Here is a 20052-nt window from a genome sequence, read left to right on the forward strand (position 1 = left end):
TTTTATATATTTATGTATATTTATATATTATATATTTAATTATATGTTATATAATATATTATATATTATATAATTATTATATATTATTATATATATATAAAAGAAGACATGGACTGGAAGAAAATATCTGCAATCATTCAAGTAAAATACTGAGCATAATATACTGTATATATAATTATATATATTGTATATATAATTTATATTATATATCTGCATATATATTTATATGCAGATATATAAATATATAATATATAGTTATATATGCAGATATATAAATATATAATATATAGTTATATATATATTTATATATAATTATATATATATAAAATTTTGTTTGTTTTTGGAGACAGAGTCTTGCTCTGTTGCCCAGGCTAGAGTGCAGTGGCGTGATCTAGGCTCACTGCAACTTCCACCTCCCTGGTTCAAGTGATTCTCCTGTCTCAGCCTCTGGAGTAGCTGGGATTACAGGTGAATGCCACCACGCCCAGCTAATTTTTTGTATTTTTTTCTGTAGAGATGGGATTTTACCATGTTGGCCAGGCTGGTCTCGGAACTCCTGACCTCAGGTGATCCTCCTGCTTCGGCCTCCCAAAAGGCTCGGATTACAGGCATGAGAGCAAAAGTTCTGCTCTTGAAGTAAAATTTATCATTTTTTTACCATCATTTTTTCTATAGATCATGTTTTTGGTCTAAGAAATCTTTGCTCAACCTAAGATTGCAAAGATTTTCTATGTTTATGTGGATAAGTTTTATATGTGGATAAGTTTTATTTTCTATGTTTATGTGGGTAAGTTTTATAGTTTTAAGTTTGAAATTTAGGTGTATAATCTGTTTTAAGAGTTTTTGTATGTGGTATGAGTTATGGGCCAAGATTATTTTTATCACATGTATATGTTCAGTTGTTCTAGCACCATTGGTTGGAAAGAATATTATTTCCATAGTGTTTTGCGTTTGTAATTTTGTCAGAAATGCCTTTGACCATAAATGTGTGGGTCTGTTTCTGGACTCTTTTCTTTCCTTTGATGTATGTTTATCTTTTTGCTATTATCACATTCTCTTGATTACTGGAGCTTTATAGTAAGTCGTGAAGTAGTGTGACTCTTCCAACTTTCTCTTTTCAAAATTGACTATTTTAGTTCTTTTGCCTTTCCATGTAAATTTTAGAAGCAGCGTTTGTATTTCTACAAAAAATAATTCTGCTGGGATTTTAATAGGGAGAATGCTGAATTCCCAGTTGAATTTGGAAGAGAATTGATATCTCAACAATATTTAATGTTTCCATTCATGAACAGAGGATATCTCCATTTATTTAGTTCTCTCTGATTTCTTTCACATATACACACATATATATTCCTTCACATATACACATATATATATACACATGTATGTATATACATATATGTGAAAGAAATGAACCTATATTTAATATACAGAGTTAGTCTGTGTTTTGTTGGATTTGTACCTAAGTATTTCTCTTTTGTTACTTTGGATTTTTTTCCCTTGTCTTTTGGATTTTGCCTTATCATAAATGGTAGTTTTATTAAAATTCAGTTTTCAGCTGTTTGCCATACAACAGTTGATTTTTGTATATTGACCTTGTATGCTGTGATTTTGCTAAATTCATGTACTAGTTCTAGTAGTTTTTGTTTTTGTCTTTGTTTGAGATGTTCTCCCTCTGTTGCCCAGACTGGAATGCAGTGGCACGATCTCAGCTCATTGCAACCCCCGCTTCCTGGATTCAAGCGATTCTCCTGCCTCAGCCTCCTGAGTAGCTGGAATTACAGGCGTGTGCCACCACACCTGGTTGATTTTTGTATTTTTAGTAGAGATGGAGTTTTGCCATGTTGGCCAGGGTGTTCTTGAATTCCTGACCTCATGTGGTCTGCCTGCCTCAGCCTCCCAAATTTCTAGTACTTTTATTATAGGTACTTAAGGGACTTTCTACACCATAAATTCTGTGTCTAAATGAGGTTATTTTATTTTTTTCTTTCCTATTTGTTCGCCTTTTATTTCTTTTTCTTGCCTTATTGCACTGGATAGAAACTCCACTATGATACTGAATAGGAGTGCCTTGTTCCTGGTCTTGGGGTAGAATATTCCATCTTTCACCATTAAATATGATGTTACTGGTAGGGTGTTTTGTTTTGTTTTTAGGGGGGCGTCAGAGACAGGGTCTCCTTCTGTTACCCAGGCTGGAGTGCAGTGGCACAGTTATGGCTTGCTGCAGCCTTGACTTCCCAGGCTCAGGTGGTTCTCCCACCTCAGTCTCCCAATTAGCTGGGACTACAGGTGCATGCCACCACACCTGGCTAATTTTTTGTATTTTTGGTAGAGACAGAGTTTTACCATGCTGCCCAGACTGGTCTTGAACTCTTGGGCTCAAGTGATCTGCCCCTCTTGGCCACCCAAAGTACTGGGGTTACAGGCATGAGCCACCATGCCTGGTGGGTTTTTTGGATGAACTTTATCAGGTTGAGCAAGTTCTTTTATTCCTAGCTTTCTGAGTTTTTTAAAATCCTGATTGGATATTGAATTTTGCCAGGAAATTTATCTGTGTCTATTGAGATAATTGTGCAGACCTTTTATTTCTCAATTTGGTGAATTACGTTGCTTTCTGACTATTGAACCAGCTTTGCATTCATGGGATCAACCTCAGTTGCTCATGATGTATTTCCCTTTTTACATATTGTTGGTTTTGATTCTTCGATTTTTTATTTTTTTTTTTTGAGATGGAGTCTCACTCTGTTGCCCAGGCTGGAGTGTGGGGGTGCAATCTTGGCTCACTGCAACCTCCGCCTCCCAGGTTCAAGCAATTCTCCTGCCTCGGCCTCCTGAGTAGCTGGGACTATGGGCGTGCGCCACCATGCCCGGCTAATTTTTTTTTTTTCGTATTTTTAGTAGAAATGGGGTTTCGCCATGTTGGCCAGGCTCATCTCGAACTCCTGACCTCAGGTGGTCCCCCCGTCTTGGCCTCCCAAAGTGCTGGGATTACACATGTGAGATTTTTAAAAAGACTTCTGCATCCTTATACATGAAGAATATTGATCTGTAGTCTTCTTATACTGTCTTTGTTTTAGTATGAGGGAAATGCAATTAATGGCCTCATTAATTGATTTTATTAATTTAATTTGATTTTTCTGTAAGTGGTTGTATAGAATTGATGTTATTCTCTTAAATTTTGGAACAATTTGCCAGTAAAACATCTGGCCTCAGATTTTTTTTTTTTAGTGAGAGGCTTTAAACCATGAATTCATTTTTATTAATAGTCATATGTTTACACAGGTTATCTATTTCATCTTAGGTGAGTTTCAAGAGTTTGTTGCTTTTGAGGAATTTTGCCACTTCATGTAAGTTGTCAAATTTGTGTGTGTAGAGTCATTCATATTATTATTGCTTTATTTACTCTTAGCATTTGAGATGTCTGTAATGATATTTCTGCTTTCATTCCTGATAATGTTTTGATTTGCGCTTTCTTTTTTGCATTTTGGCAGTTTTGCTAGATGTCTAGCAATTTTCAAAGAATGTGTTTTTAGTTTCATTGATTTATTTCTGTTTTTTAATTTTCAGTTTCATTAATTTCTGCTCTTGATTATTTTCTTCTTTCTGCTTGTTGTATGTTTGTTTTGCTCCAGTTATTGATTTGACACCTTTGTTTTAATAAAAATATTTCATTCTATAATTTTCCCTTATCACTCTGCTTTAGTTGCATTCCATAAATTTTGGTATGTGGTGTCTGTTATTTTCCTTCAATTCACAATATTTTCTTGTTTTTCTTGAGACTTCTTTGATCCAAGGATGATTTAGAAGGTTGTCTACTTTTCAAGTGTATGGAGATTATCTTTCTGTTATTAGTTTCTAGTTAAATTCTCTTATATTCAGAGAGCATATGTTTGGTGTATTTTTAGTTCTTTTAAATTTGGCTTCTCAAATCTGTAGGTTTGTGTCTTTCACCAAATTTGGGGTGTGTTTATCCATTATTTCTTGAAATATTTTTTCTGCCCACCCCTATCCTTCTGTGACTTCAATGACAGGAATGTTAGCTCTTTTATTACCGTCCACATATGTTCCTGAGCAGGCTCTGTCAATTTTTTTTGACCAATCTTGTTGCTCTTTGTCATTCAGATTGGATAATTTTTGTTAATCTCTCTTTAAGTTTATTGTGTAATCTGAAATGCTAGTATTTAGCCCATCAATAGTGCATTTTAAAATTTTGGTTTTTGACTCTTTTCAGGTCTAAAATTTCCATTTGTTTCTACTTTTTATATTCTGTTTTTGTTTTGTTTTTTTCTGAGATTTTTCTCTTTGTAGTCCCTTCAAGAGTTTATTCTTTTGGAGAATTTTAGTAACAGCTCTGTTAAAATCTCTTCCAATTCTACCTTCTGTGTCATTTTGTTGTTGGCATTTTTTGATTGTCTTTTCCTTTGTGAGTTGACATTTTCTCCTTTGTTTAGATGTTGAGTTAATTTTGGATTATATATTAGATATTTGAACGTTGTATAATGAGATTCCTGATCTTCTTTAAATCTTTATTTTATTTTGTTTTTAAACAGGCAAACAATGTGGTTGAATTTAGGCTACAAGGTACAGCTAGCTGTCTTGATTGTGGTTTTAATGCCAGCTCTGTTTTCAAAGCTTTTGCCCCGCTTTCCAGATCTGTTCTGAGTATACATCTTCCAGAGGCTAGTCTGGGACCTGGGAAGTGATCTTAGGTTATTTTTCAAAGTCTTTGCTATGCTCTTTAGGATCAGATCCAAGCAAGTGCTGCTCAGGGATGAACCGATGAATTTACAACGCTTTACGGAGCTACTTTACTCAGTTCCTGGTATTTTGTGACCTCTCTGGTATTTTCTGTTTTGCTGGACTTCTCTTTTTTCCTCTATCCTAGATGCTGTTGTTTTATTTTTTCTATTCTGCTGTACACTTTCCACAAGTGCACCTGCATCTAATGCAAAGCAGTATGTGCTTGTGTTGTCTCGTATTCCTTGGGGTTCCTGCATTGCAGTTGGGAAGAACACATTTAGATATTTGGAAATAATTCAAATTTTACAGTCTGTCTCTCTTCTTAAATATACTTGTAGGTAGGACTGGCAATGCTTTTATATGTCTAGGCAGTAATAATGGAGATGAACTTTTTACTGAGATGAGTCCTGTAAAACTAAGTTTACTTTCTTTATTTCTTAATTTTTAAAAATGTGTTCTGAGAATATTGCTATTCATTAGAATGTTGCCTATGTTCTTAGATCAAGGTCTTACTGTCCATTTGACACCACCATAGAAAAGTAATTTATCTATGCTGGAAATTTGGCAAACACTTACTCTTGACTGTCAATCAGCATTACCTTTTGAACTTCCCTAAATACACATTTAGAAATTCTGGGCCCCATCCCTAGAGATTCTGTGTCAGTGGGTATACAGTACAATAAATTAAGAAGAAAATAACCTACATGCTCACCTCCCCTATTGTAGACGTTGTCCATGGTATGGGAGAACCAGAAAAGATACATCTGAGGAAGATTGCGATGTTATGTTCCTTGAAGTTTGCTGGTTCAGTCACTGGGTTTACTGAGGCAGCCAGGAATCATGAACAAATAAGCTGTTGAACCTCAGTTGTGCTGCCTTGGTCAGGGGCTCAGTCCTGATCAAGGTAGCACGTCACCCAGTTATATTCTCCACTGGTTCGTTTTTCTTGAGGCTGTCTTTCTGAACCATTGAGCATGTGGTTTCTTACTACTAAACCAATTCAGCAAAGGGTGGAACTTAATATTGTCATCTTATTTTCTTTATAATGTTTTAGAACAAAAATCTTTATTTCAACCTTTTTTTGAGGCATGATATACATCCAGTAAGTGTTTGCCAAAGTGGTTAAGGTGTACCAATCTTAAGTACACAGCTCAAGCTTTTCATATGTATGTTTAACTACAATACACTCAGGACATAGAACATTTCCAGCTTCCTGCTAGGTTCCCTAATGTTCCTTCTTAGTCAGTAACCCCCTTCCCTTTAGTCTACCATCATTCTTCTGATTTCTAACACCATAGATTAGTTTTGCCTTTTCTCAGACTTCATATAAATGGAGTTATGCGATATATATCCTCATGTAGCTAATATTTTTAATTCAGTTATTTTTGCTGCTAAGCCTTATTGAGTTATTTAATATTATTGTTTATGGCTCCTTTGTACTCAAAACATGTCTAAACCAAAGCAGATTCAGTTGACTTTTGTTTTACACTCTTCTTAGGTGAAACAGTCTTAAAATTCTTTAGGAAATTACTCATACGCTTAATGGTTCTCTATTTCAACCGCTTATATAGTATCCATTATTTACTTCCACAGATTATTCTTGCCGTAGCTCCCTTTTATCTTCTTCCACATTTCCTTCTAACAGTATATATAGGGGAAATGAAGATTTCTAAAATTTTATCTCCCATTTGTTCTTCACCATGCTAGCATTTGGTCTTCACCATGCTAGCATTTGTTCTGGGTAAATTCAGGTTGAACTGAATGTCCACAATTACTATATTAATCTAGTGTTTTTCTTCCCTTCTTTCTGACAGCATGATGGAAGTGGTTCATTGCATGATATTCAACTGTCATTGCCATCCAGTCCGGAACCAGAAGATGGTGATAAAGTATATAAGGTATGACTATGTAGTCACGCTGGATTTTTCAGAATTCTTTTTAAATACTAAAATAATGCTACAATGACAACGAAAACAATAATAAATGTATTAATACCTAAAGCATCAGGTTTGTTCTTAACTTTTGCTACTTTGTTAAGTTGAAATGGTATCTCTGTGGTGCTTTAATTTGAATTTATCAATTGGATAATGATTTGTCCTTGTATTACTACTGTTACAGGATTTAAAAAGAAAATATATTGCTCATAATGATAAATAATTGAGTTTTTAAAATATGAGTAGGAATAAAAGTTAAAATGGTTATAGGTGCTTCTCATATATAAATCCCAAAATTGAAGAAATATACTGAAAATGAGATTAATTTATCTTTTTTCATGTTTAAAAATACAGAATACAGATGTATTTTTGTGAGTGAAAGTGTTTTTTTTATAATTCTTATTATCTTTATGTCTATTTTTAGTTGAAGAAAACTCTTTTATATTGCAACTATTTAAGCACATATTTATTTCTTAAGCACACACAGAGATTCTTGGTTAATTTAATGTTTCCAAGTCAAGTTATAGTTAGCTTTTACATCCCATTTTCAGGGTACACTTATTAGTGTTTGCTAGTCATCTACAGTAACAACCTGAAAGCAATGGTGGCTTATAATAATGACATTTATATTTCACTTACATATTGGCTATAGATCAGCTGGGACTCTGCTTCGTGTGTCTTCTTCATTCTGGGATCCATACTGAGCAGGATCAGCCGCTATTGTGGGACATGTTATTGTGCCAGTGGGAAGAGAACTTTGATAGGATCACATGTGAATTCTGCTTGGATGTGGCACATATCACTTTCAAAACAATTCAAGGGGCCAGGCCTGGAATTAGTGGGGCAGAAAAGCATTATTTTCTTAAAGGTTGCAGAGTGATTTATTGGGAAAAAGATTGTATATAAAGCAATCAAAATCACAAGAGTATAGTACAGTAGTCAATCTCATTCTCTCATCTTGGCTTTTCAACTTGTTGACTACCTGTCTTTGCCCAAATTGCTTCCCAACCCTGAGCTTTCATCCTGCTGTCAGTATAATACATTAAGTCAGCAGGTTCACAGCAGGCCATCTCTTCTCAACACTCAGTTGAGAACCATTGACTTAGGTAATCTCTGATGACCTCCCAGTTTAGAAAAAAAAAATTGTGAATTTGTGACTGACATTTTAAAAGCAAAGTTCACCTCTTTCCTGAATTTGTGTGTGTGTGTGTGTGTGTGTGTGTGTGTGTGTGTGTGTGTGTGTGTGAAAAAGTTTTTTACATATAAAGAATTTTTTTTTTTTTTTTTTTTTTACACAGTCTTGCTCTGTCACCCAGGCTGGAATGCAGTGGCACAATCTCGGCTCACTGCAGCCTCGGCCTCCCGAGTTCAAGCGATTCTGCTGCCTCGATTTCCCAAGTAGCTGGGATTACAGGCATCTTCCACCATGCTCGGCTAATTTTTTGTATTTTTAGTAGAGATGGGGTTTCACCATGTTGTCCAGGCTGGTCTCGAACTCCTGACCTCAGGTAATCCACCCACCTCGGCCTCCCAAAGTGTTGGGATTGCAGGCATGAGTCATCACACCTGGACAAGAAATTATATTTTAAAGAAAAAAAATTAATTCCGACATTTTTACGCAATTGGTATCTTTACTCTTTTTCAGTGTTCCTTTCTAGTTCATCTAAATATTTAATGTTATATGATAGACATTTTTTGCTTTTTTTTTTTCTTTTTTGAGACGGAGTCTCACTCTGTTGCCCAGGCTGGAGTGCGGTGGTGCGATCTTGGCTCACTGCAAGCTCCGCCTCCCGGGTTCATGCCATTCTCCTGCCTCAGCCTCCCGAGTAGCTGGGACTACAGGTGCCCGCCACCGCGCCCAGCTAATTTTTTGTATTTTTAGTAGAGATGGGGTTTCACCGCGGTCTCGAACTCCTGACCTCATGATCCGCCCGCCTCAGCCTCCCAAAGTGCTGGGATTACAGGCGTGAGCCACTGTGTCCGGCCATATGATAGACATTTTGTTACACAGTATTTATTTCTTGTCCCTGCTCCATTTCCCTCCAGGCAGATTATTCCTAGTCTTTCTTATTTAAGCTGAGATGCAATAGGTCATACTGTTTCTTTTCTTCAGTATTCTGATCTCTTTTGCATTTTAATCAGCAAATCCCCAACTGTGTCACCTTTCATCCAAAATGGTTTAGCAGTGCAGTTTCAAATGACATAAATACTGCATCTTGTGCCATTAAAATTTTAAGATCTAAAGTCTCCATTGGACCTACCATGCCTCTAATCTAGCCTTTTATTTAATCTCAGGACAGATCCCTCTCCCATTCCCTTAATGATCTCTTCCAAATAGCCCTCTCCAAGCTCCATGCTCAGCTATACTTCTCACCCTCTGCAGGTAGCCTTATGTTTATTCATCCAGTAAATACGCTTCCTGCCTTCTAGCCTTCTTTTTTTGTTTGTTTTTTTTTTTGTTTTGAGACGGAGTCTCACTCTGTTGCCCAGGCTGGAGTGCAGTGGCGCGATCTCGGCTCACTGCAAGCTCCGCTTCCCGGGTTCACGCCATTCTCCTGCCTCAGCCTCCCGAGTGGCTGGGACTACAGGTGCCTGCCGTCACGCCCAGCTAATTTTGTGTGTGTGTGTGTGTGTGTGTGTGTGTGTGTGTATTTTTAGTAGAGATGGGGTTTCACCATGTTAGCCAGGATGGTCTCGATCTCCTGACCTCGTGATCCGTCCACCTCGGCCTCCCAAAGTGCTGGGATTACAAGCGTGAGCCACTGCTCCCGGCCTCCTTCTTGCCTTCTAACTTATCTATATTTGTCTCATTCTTACTCCTTTGTTCCAGTTACAGGGGAAAAGTGTCCACTGTGCTATGGAAGATCAGCTCTTCTGTGTTCCTAACTCTTGTCTTCTGCTGCTGCTTAAGGACCTAACTGCATCTCTTCCTCCTCTCTCATCTGTCTTGAGTGTGCCTCATCTACTTTCTTGCCATTATTCATTTGTAAATTTGTATATCTCACTTAATTTCAGTAAATCAAGTACACTTTTCCTTTACTCCCTTTAAACTCCTTTCCAGTTAGTGTGAAAACTTGGAACAATGAAAATAGCTACCATTTCAATGCTGTAGACGTTTGACATGACCTTTGTTTTAAAAGCTTTCTCCTTTGGCTTTTGTGTCACCTCTCTCTGGAATCCCTCATATCTTTCAACATTTTTTCCTGTAGGTTTCTCCTCTTCTTTACATGTTAGATTTATGTCTTTAGTCCAGTTCTCTTTGAACGTCTTACTCTCATAATTTCAAATATGGCATATATGGCTAACATGTAAAACTCCTTTCTTTCATGCTTGGTAATCCAGTTGCCCACCTGACACACTTCTATTGTATGTCCCACCCGTAAGTACCTCTAACACAGACTCTGTCTCTCTCACCTGCCACGTGTGTGTGTGTTTGTATTTGTATGTGAGATATCTTAAACATTTTATTTAATGAAAAAGTTGATAACTGTTGAGCTCAGAAACCAATACCCCAACATACAGTGCTTTGACATACTGAACTGAAGAAGCCTCGAGATCTCTTCTGGCTCCACCATGTCCCCACCTCCCCCCTACCCCCCACCCGCCCATGTAACAATATATTTAAAACTCACACATATTTCTCTTTGGACATATTTGTTGTTCTTCCGTATTCGCCATTTCTTTTGTTGGCGCAACTATGCACCATGTCACTCAAGCTAGAAATACAGTGTCACCCTTGAATGCTCCTCTGTTCTTTTCTCACATGCAGTGAATTGCCAAAAATCTCAAAATTTTGATTTCTTCTCTCCTTTGTCATCTATATTATCACTCTCTTGGGTCAGGCTCCTACTCTTATCTAGATTATTATAATATTTTCATAAGTGCCTAGCTCAGTTTTCTTGCCGCTGTTAAAATTTGTCCTCTAAACACCTGTCAAAGCCATCTCAAATGCAAATCTGTCACTCCCTAGCTAAGGCAATGCATGATAGTCATGGCTCTCTGTGATCTGGCCCTTGCATAGTTTACTAGCCAATTGCTCCTCACCATTCATCAGAACCTATGTGCAACAGTGACACTGCTTATACTTCTCCAGACGTGTTATGCTTTCCCTCACCTTTGTATTATATTGTATGACACTTAGAATCCTTTAACTAAAATTCCAAGCCTACCACACTCCTCTGTCTTCTGAAACTTGTGCTTATCCTTTGGAACTCTACTGTAGTCCCTCATTCCTGATGTGTGATGTCACTTCTTTGCCTATCTTTATGTATAAAATCAGTGTTCCCAATGCAAAGAGATGATAAATGTTTGAGATGATGGAAATGCTAATTGCCCTGATCTAATCACTATATATTATATGTATCAAAACATTACTGTGTAAACCATGAATATGTACAATGTTATCTGTCAATTAAAAGTAAAATTAAAACAATGAAACGGTTTTGGTGGGGAAAAAAAATCCTTAGAGCAGTGCCTGCCATATAGCAAGTGCTATATACATGCTGGCTATTAATGTTCTTAGCACATTGTTTGTTGATTTCATTTTTGGGTCCATTTCCTGTGTAACACTGTCAGAACCTACTGGTGGCTGCATGAATGATGGCTATATAGTGTTCCATCAAGTTGCTACATTTTATTCCGGTTGTCCTCTTACAGGACAATTGTAAACTTGTTAACTTTCAGATAACACCTTGTTATAGATTTTCTCTTCCTTAGGATCATTTCTTTCACATAGATTCCTAGGAGCAGGATAACTGAATCAGAGCACAGGTATTTTGATGGCTCTTAAACATACAGCTGTATATTTGTCCAAAAAGGTTAACTGCTATGTCTGATGATGTGCCATTTTTTCCTGCAATCTGGTTAATTACATTGGGTATTTCACCACTAACTTAATATTTATAAAACAATACTTTATTCAAGAAGTTAAATACAACATTTTACCAGTTATATGTATATTTGTGAGAACTGGCTACTTGTCTGTTGAGGCCTTAAAAATGATCTTAAATGTTTAGACAGGCTGTTAATATACTGGAGATATAAATCCTCTGTCATATTTGCATGGATTATCAGTAGCTTTTAACTAATGTTAGTTGTTAAGATGCCTTAAAATGTTATATAATTAAATATAAATCATTTCTTTTGAATAGCTATATTTGCTACATAACTTAGAAATGTGTCCTTCTAAATGTATTCTTAGAAATGTATCTTTCATGATCTGCAATCCATCTTTTTTGTCTTTATGAATTTTTATAATTCCTAAACTTAAAATTCAAGTGGAGCTTATCTTTTGTATGTAGTAAAGTCTTTTTCAATTATAGTATCCATAATAGCATTTTAAAAATCTTCCACATTGTTTGGGATGCTTATGTGATATGTTCAAGCCTTTGTAAAATGTCTATTTCTGATCTCTTTGTTAAAGAGAATATATGTTTTTGTTCCCGATGTATCTAAAGGAGATGACATTCTTTGCTTAGTTACAACACATCCTAATTATTTGCTTACTTGTTTTTCTCTCTGGAAAGATAATATTCACATCTATATTTGAATTTCCTTGCTTATATTACTTTTTCTTTTGGATAACTGAATAATGATACACAAACAACATGGGCTAACTATAGGGTAATGATTAACACTTTGGAAATGTAACTGAATTCCTGCTTAACTTGACAGTAGGTTTCCATTAGGAAATGCCATAAGTATTAGGCATTTCTTAAAGATCCAATTGACAAGGTGTTCTCTCTCTGATTCAGGAGGTACTCCTCAAAAAGTGGCTCATGGTCAGAGAATCTTCCTTGTTACCCTTCAGGCACATTTATCTTTTTTGCTGATTTGTAAACCAGCCATGAAATGCCTCTGTGCCTTTAATTATTCTATTGCCTCTCCTTCTCATGCCCTTTGTTTTCTTTCACAGGCTACTCTTATGTATACCTTGAAGTCTAGCTGAAGTTGCTTTTTTGTATGTGTTTTTTTTTTTTTTTTTTTAACTCTGTGGCCTATGTCCCAGTTTTCTTATATGTAAAAAAGGATTACAGTACCTACCTCAGGAGTGTGGGTAGAATCAAATGCTTAAATATGTGCAAGTGCTTAGTTTTTAACATCTAATAAGTTCTCAATGAATGCTAACTGTTGCTGCTACTATTGCTCATTGTCAACATGTCAGACTTCATTACTGGATGAAATCTTAGATTTTTTTTAATAGAGGATTTTCCCCCTAAATGACCAGATAGTTTATTCATTACTGTGTCTTCATCATTGATTTCATGCCTCTCATTATGGTATTTTAAATACCTCATCTAAAAATTTTTTAATATTTCAGAATGAAGATTTATTAAATGAAATAAAACAACTTAAAGAGGAAATAAAGAAAAAAGATGAAAAGATCCAACTATTAGAACTTCAGCTTGTAAGTATTGTAGTGTAATGTGTAGAGACTTTTCAAACTGGGTGAAATGTGTTTTTCATAAAACTCTGAGCCAGAAGTAGAGTTTAGCTTTATTTTTGGCTCTCAAAGTTGCACTTTTATATTATTTTTAGATTATATGCACTGTAATAAAAGTATGTGATTTAACTTTTAATCTAAATACTAAGTATTTGGTTTGGAAAATTCTTCATTGATTCAGCGACCTCAGTTTTGGGTATTTAAAATTCACCAATTTACATTCATTTTGTTGATACAAGGGTAAATGGCTTTTCTTCAGATATATTTAAAGAAACAAGTACTTGTGAGTTGTGAACAGGATATTTTCTCTCTCTGTGAGCAGAATTAGCCTGGGTATTCAGATTTAGGTAGCTCCATCACTATCAGATTGGAGGGTACTCCAAGAAAATGTTTATTTCCTATGGATGCTATTGAATGATCCATCAGAGTCATGTTTGAATCTTCATAATCTAATAATTGTACAATTTCAAATATTAGTCTCATATGAAAACAATATGTATGGTGTCTTGAATTTAATTATTACTTAGTTTGTAGATAAAACACCATGATAAAAAGAAAATAATGGCCTAGAAATCACAACAGTCAAAAGGAAATCTTTGTTGTGAGTCAAGAGCACATTTTGGTCTAACAAAGCAATTTGGTGAAATATTAATCTCACTGAAAATATAAAGGATATCATATACTGAGCTCTGAGCCACTGGGGTCAGCTCATGGAGATCCATTTCATGAATAAATAGAGCAGACAAATCAAATATTATGATTAAAGGAACAAAGAAAATTTATGAATCTGAATAAAAGTAGTGTAATATTGCAAATTGAGGTCCCGTCAAATACAAAATTAAAAAGGAAAATAATAAGGCCTAGTGTTTGTGTTCAAAGCCAAAGACAAGAACCCAATCAACTTTCAGGGAGAAGAAAAAAGACAACAAAGGAAATTATGTAAGCTTCGATTTTTACAAAAATACATTACAGAGCACAGGATATTGTGTCTTGTGCCATTCAGAAAAGAGGTTATGAACCTCATATTTTATATCCAAGCAAGTTTTTATTTATATACAAAGGTAAATTCCGACCTTTACTGTCTTGACAGACCCAGTTAATACATTTCAGATATTTGAGAGGTAAGTTGAAAAATAACTCAAGCAAAAGGAGATAAAGATTAAAATGAATAAGCGGTGAAATGGAAACTAAGTGTTATAAACTTCTGAGCCACTAGTTGGAGAAAACTTACCTCCCATTTTACCTAATGTAAATTACATATCATTCTAATGTTGGGATTTGTTTACATTTATAAATCCTTAATTTTTCTGAAATTAAAAATTATTTTTAATTTTAAAATTTTAAGTTGCTATTAATTTTGGAAAATATTCAGATTAAATAAGTTTGAGGAAGAACATAAGGAATATGCTGAAGGAAGTTAGAAGTACTGAATTTTTTATCTTCTACAAATGAATAATTCTACATTCTTAATTTTTAAAAATATACTTAGATAAATTATAATAATGTTTATGAAATGCTTTAAAGTAATTATTAGTAGGCTGGAATAAAGTATCTTGCAAAAGTTAAAAGTTAAAAAAAAAGACAAAGTAGAAAAAATAAGGAAAACTTAAAAACAGCACAAAACTAAAGTAATAGAAATTAGACCAAATATAACAAATATAATAGTAGTTGCAATAGTCTTATGTCTTGGAGAGACTTTCCTTGAGGATCTAAAGCAAAATCCAGTAACTTGCTTTGTATAAAAAAAATTTAGCTGAAGGAAAATGGCACGATAAGGCTGAACATAAAAGATTGGGGGAGGCTGGGCATGGTAGCTCACTCCTGTAATCCCAGCACTTTGGGAGGTCTAGGTGGGTGGATTGCTTGAGGTCAGGAGTTCGAGACCAGCCTGGCCAACATGGTGAAACCCTGTCTCTACTAAAAATACAAAAAAATTAGGTGGATGTGGTGGTTCACGCCTGTAGTCCCTAGCTACTTGAGATGCTGAGGCAGAACAGTCACTTGAACCCAGGAGGCAGAGGTTGCAGTGAGTCAAGATCATGCCACTGCACTTCAGCCTGGGTGACAGAGTGAGACTCTGTCTTAAAAAATAAAGTAGAAGATTGGGGGAGAGAGAATAAAATTATTCTCATCAAAAATACTAGGATCTCAATAGTAAAATTAGAAAAGTAAATTTAAGACAGATTTATGAAAAAGGTCACTTTATATAGACATATGATAAATAATGAAAGATGAATCTTTTTATGCCGTGAAGTTTTGATAAAGTATTCTTTCTTTTAACCTCAGAATGTATCTTTTAAAAAATAACAGGTCTCTTCATAGCTCAAATTATATTATTATCTCTAAGCAATTAATAATAATTCCTTAACATCTTCTAATATCTAGTCCATACTAAGATTTTCTCAGTTGTTCCAAAAACATCCTGTACCTTGATGTCCCTAAACTAAAAGTCAGTCTAGGACTATGCACAACTGGTTATATCCCTTACGTCTCTTTTAATTTAGAACTATTCTTTTTTTTTCTTTTTGTATTGATTTGTTGAAGAGACTGCACCAGTTGTCCTGAATAATATCTTACCTTGAAAATAATTTTTAGAAAGATTTAAGAAGTATTGAAGAGTATCCTAAAGAAAGAAAAGTGAAAGCATTAATCTTTATCAGTAGGTACCTTGAAATTCTCTGTACTCGATATATTAAACCTAGTAATCATATTTGTCATAAAAGAGCCTGCCACCTGTTTTTCTAGGTGGTGTGCCTAGTTTTCCTATGGATTGCTTGGGAGGCTATGGTGTATTCAGCTAGAAATTCCCTCTGTAAACACATTAGAATCTCATTAGCATGTTTACAAATTGCAGAGGAGCTGTGGCCCTGTACCAGGAGAACTTTGTGATATTTTCTTTACAGTTCATGTAAAGACTAATGTTAGTGTGGTTTTCTCAACATAAATTTAGAGGATTAGAAAAGATTCACTGCTTCTTATTGCAAGCAGTGATCTCTGTAAAGTGAATGCCTTAGTTTTAGGTGGCCAAGTATCCTTTTTATAGTAGAAAATTAGAAATCACTCAAAGATTTTAACAGTATAAAGTTTAGTTATAGAACTCGAGAAAGTCACTTGTTCAAACCAAGGGAGTTTTAACAGATACAACCCATTTGAAAACAAAGATAAGTAACAGCATTTTTCATATTATCAAATTAAAATCACCTATTTTAAATTTTTTTTTATTTTTTTACATCTCTATTCTTCTTAATATAGGAAAAAAATCAGAAGAATCATAGACTAGGAATTAAAGGACTTGTTTGTAATTTAATTAGCTAAATGGCACTGACAGTTTCCATCACCTCTCTTTAGTGCTTTCTTTATCCAAAATATGAAGGTTTTTCTAGGTGATTTCTAAGTTCCCTTTCAGTTATAGCCTTCTATGCTTTTTTTCTTTTTAAAAAATATACATTCAACTCCAACCTATGTTTGCATGCAAACCTTCCTAAAAATACATTGACAGTATAAAGTGTTGAATTCAAAATATGCTAATTTAAAATCAGATTGCAGTGCTCTGAGAATTAACTGAAAGGCATAGAAGTTTACGTATTCAAACCTTATTAAAAAATGCTAAGAATGCCTATTTATCTTTACTACAATACCATAGTTAAATAATAGTTCAGATGCATTTCTCATTGACTCTTCAGAATAATCTTGGGAAATTGCTAGTGTAGAATTTCCTTTATGGGGACACATAGACAGTGGAACTCAGGTTAAGTGGGCTAGCAGTATAGTATATTTGAAAAACCAAGACAGACCTGAGTTCAGATCCTGACTTTGAAACTTAATAGCCATGTTCTCTGAAGGGAGTTCTATAATCTCTCCTAAGCCCCTTCTGTCAGAGGATAATAAAAGTAGTACTGGGCCGGGCACGGTGGCTCATACCTATAATCCCAGCACTTTGGGAGGCTGAGGCAGGCAGATCACCTGAGGTCAGGAGTTCCAGACCAGCCTGGCCAACATGGTGAAACCCTGTCTCTACTAAAAATACAAAAATTAGCTGGGCATGGTGGCACACGCCTGTAGTCCCAGCTACTCGGGAGGCTGAGACAGGAGAATCACTTGAACCTGTGAGGCCGAGATTGCAGTGAGCCAAGATCACGTGCCACTGCACTCCAGCCTGGGCAACCGAGCAAGACTCCATCTCAAAAAAAAAAAAAAAAAAGTAGTACTGACCATATAGGGTTATGATAGTTACGTTGTGATAGAACTACATATGTAAACTACTTAATGCCTGGTCCATGGATACATGATGAATAGCAACTCTTATATATAAGCCCTAAATCACCCAGTGTAAATCAGTGCATATCTTATGATGTTTTAAGTTCCAAGTAAAAGTCCCTAACTAAAAGTGATTTTAAAAATAAAAACAGTTGTAAACTCAACAAGAAATTATATAGGTCCCATCCATTTCAGTGGTTTCTTATTGGTCATTTGGCTAATGATTGATTAGGTTCCAGATCGGCTTTTTTGGAATCCTATTGGCCGTCCATTCATGGTCACAAGATGTCTGTTGCTCTGTGTGTCACATTCTCACACAGTAATACCCAAGGATAGGTTAAGGGCCTATTATCTCCAGTGTCTGTTTTTAAAATCAACAAACCCTTTCCCAGATACCCTAGACTTTCCTGTTTGATTGGCTAGATTTGAGTTACTTGTCCCTTCCTAAGCATAGAAGAATGGGATTAATCACATTGTTTCAGACTAATTAAGATCTATCTCCTTGGGGTAAGAGATTAGGACACATTTCCCCAAATGTGGGACCAAATAGAAGGTGAGCATCTGTACAGTGTGTCAGCAATAAAGAAGGCAGATGGCGAGAAAATGATTTGGTTAGTCATTTTATATATGTTGACATGTCACTAGAAACTAGACTTTTCCAAATTTTGGAAAACTCATATATTTGCCAAATATTATTTTTCGTGTGTTAGCGTATAGACCACAGAAAATAAATCGTAGACAGTCCGCTACTTAGGATTTTTTGATTATATGATGGTACAAAAGTGATACTCATTCAGTAAGCTGCTCAACTTATGACGGAATTATGTCCTGATAAACCCATCATAGGTTGAAAATAATCCCAAATCAAAAGTGCATTTTTAGCAATATTATGAGTTTATCCAGGTGTGACCCCATTATAAATCAAAGAGCACCTGAATTTCTGGAATTGCAATAGGATGGAATAAGTAAAGTGTTTTCATTACAATAGTGTTTTTAAATTATCTTTTCTGTTCCTCATATATCCCTCTTATATGTTAAAAGTTGATCCTATTACAGTAAATTCCAAGAGATTCTAAATACTTGATTATATATTGAATCTGGGGGGTTATTTTGGAGTTAGAGTCTCACTCTGTCACCCAGGATGGAGTGCGGTGGTGCAATCTCAGCACACTGTGGCCTCGACCTCCCGAGCTCAGGTGATCCTCTCACTCAACCTCCCAGGTAGCTGGGACTGCAGGCACATGCTACCATGCCTGGCTGTTTTTGTTGTGTGTTTTTTGTAGATACAGGGTTTTGCCTTGTTGCCCAGGCTGGTCTGGAACCCCTGGGCCCAAGCAATCCACCAGCCACAGCCTCCCAAAGTACTGGGAGTATAGGTGTGAGCTACAGCACCCAGCCTATATTGAATTTTGTTTCAGTGACTGTCTGATTTCTTAGGAATGGGAAATATGTCTCTATGATAGACATTTTTGTTTTTAGATTTTATTTTGTATAAAGAAATTGGAATGATCTAATTGCAGTTAAGAAAAATTTTGAATATGGGTAAATATTATTAAAGTAGAAATGTATCATTTTAACCTGATGCAATAATCAAGAATTTTTTAGTTTCCTTTGAGAAAGTATATCTACCTGCAGTGAGGTTAACAAATAATGTGGTTATTTTCTAGCTTTTCACTAAGGGTGAATTCTCTTTTATTTTTTGAAACGGTGTCTCCCTCTGTCGCCCAGGCTGGAGTGCAGTGGCACAATCTGCGCTCACTGCAAGCTCTGCTTCCAGGTTCATGCTGTTCTCCTGCCGCAGCCTCCCGAGTAGCTGGGACTACAGGCGCCCGCCACCACATCCGGCAAATTTTTTGTATTTTTAGTAGAGACGAGGTTTCACTGTGTTAGCCACGATGGTCTGGATCTCCTGACCTTGTGATTCCACCCGCCCTGGCCTCCCAAAGTGCTGGGATTACAGGCATGCACGACCGCGCCTGGCCGGGAGAATTCTCTTTATCAATATTTTCATGATCTTTTTTGAAAGTGATGATTATTTGGGCAAGTTACTTTGTGTTATATAAATGAGTGTGCTTTGAGTGGAATCGTGTGGAGAAGTCATTTGTGAACAGAAATGGTCAGATGGATCTTGTCAAAGGGCTGACACTCTTCAAAATATTTCAGTCCAGTAAAGTCAATACATCATGAAAGAGGCTTCATCACACTGCACATGAGAACAGACATCCTGACAAGTGGACTGGTATTCAATGTCCAGCAGAGTTCCATAAAAAATGCATTTAGGAAACTGAGCTTTAGTGACTGTAGTACCATGACAGTTTAGGGAAATACTGTAAATTTTGCAGTTGTATTCTTTTTATACTGAATATCCCTATATATTCTACATCCATATACTTAACTCTTTGTATTGATATACATAAAATCATATATTGTATGTTTTATGGACAATATAAGAGATTGCCAAGGGTAATTTAGATTATTCAAAATTCTAACCTTATAGGCTGACTCTCAAACCTACTCACTGAATAAGATGAGAGACCACTGACTAGACCTTAATGTTGGCTGTGATAACATTTTTTCTTCAAAAAAGTAGCCAGAACTATTTTGCCATGTGTGACTTTTTTGTTGATTTGGTTACATACCCCCTAAAAAAGCCCTGATTACCTCCTGTCATAGCTGTTA

General features: G+C 35.7%; 1 protein-coding gene across 6 annotated transcripts in view; it reads left to right on the forward strand.

Annotated features, from left to right (window-relative positions):
- CCSER2 (coiled-coil serine rich protein 2) overlaps window positions 1-20052 on the forward strand; it is a 195057-nt gene that overhangs the window by 137641 nt on the left and 37364 nt on the right. For all 6 annotated transcript variants that reach the window (XM_058436444.1, XM_032141618.2, XM_032141628.2 and 3 more), the window contains 2 exons: window positions 6555-6638; window positions 12994-13080. In XM_058436444.1, coding sequence (XP_058292427.1) covers window positions 6555-6638; window positions 12994-13080 — 171 coding nt within the window. The remainder of the gene's footprint in view (window positions 1-6554; window positions 6639-12993; window positions 13081-20052) is intronic.

The sequence above is a fragment of the Hylobates moloch genome, unplaced genomic scaffold, assembly GCF_009828535.3.
Source record: "Hylobates moloch isolate HMO894 unplaced genomic scaffold, HMol_V3 SCAFFOLD_3, whole genome shotgun sequence".
NCBI lineage: Eukaryota > Metazoa > Chordata > Mammalia > Primates > Hylobatidae > Hylobates > Hylobates moloch.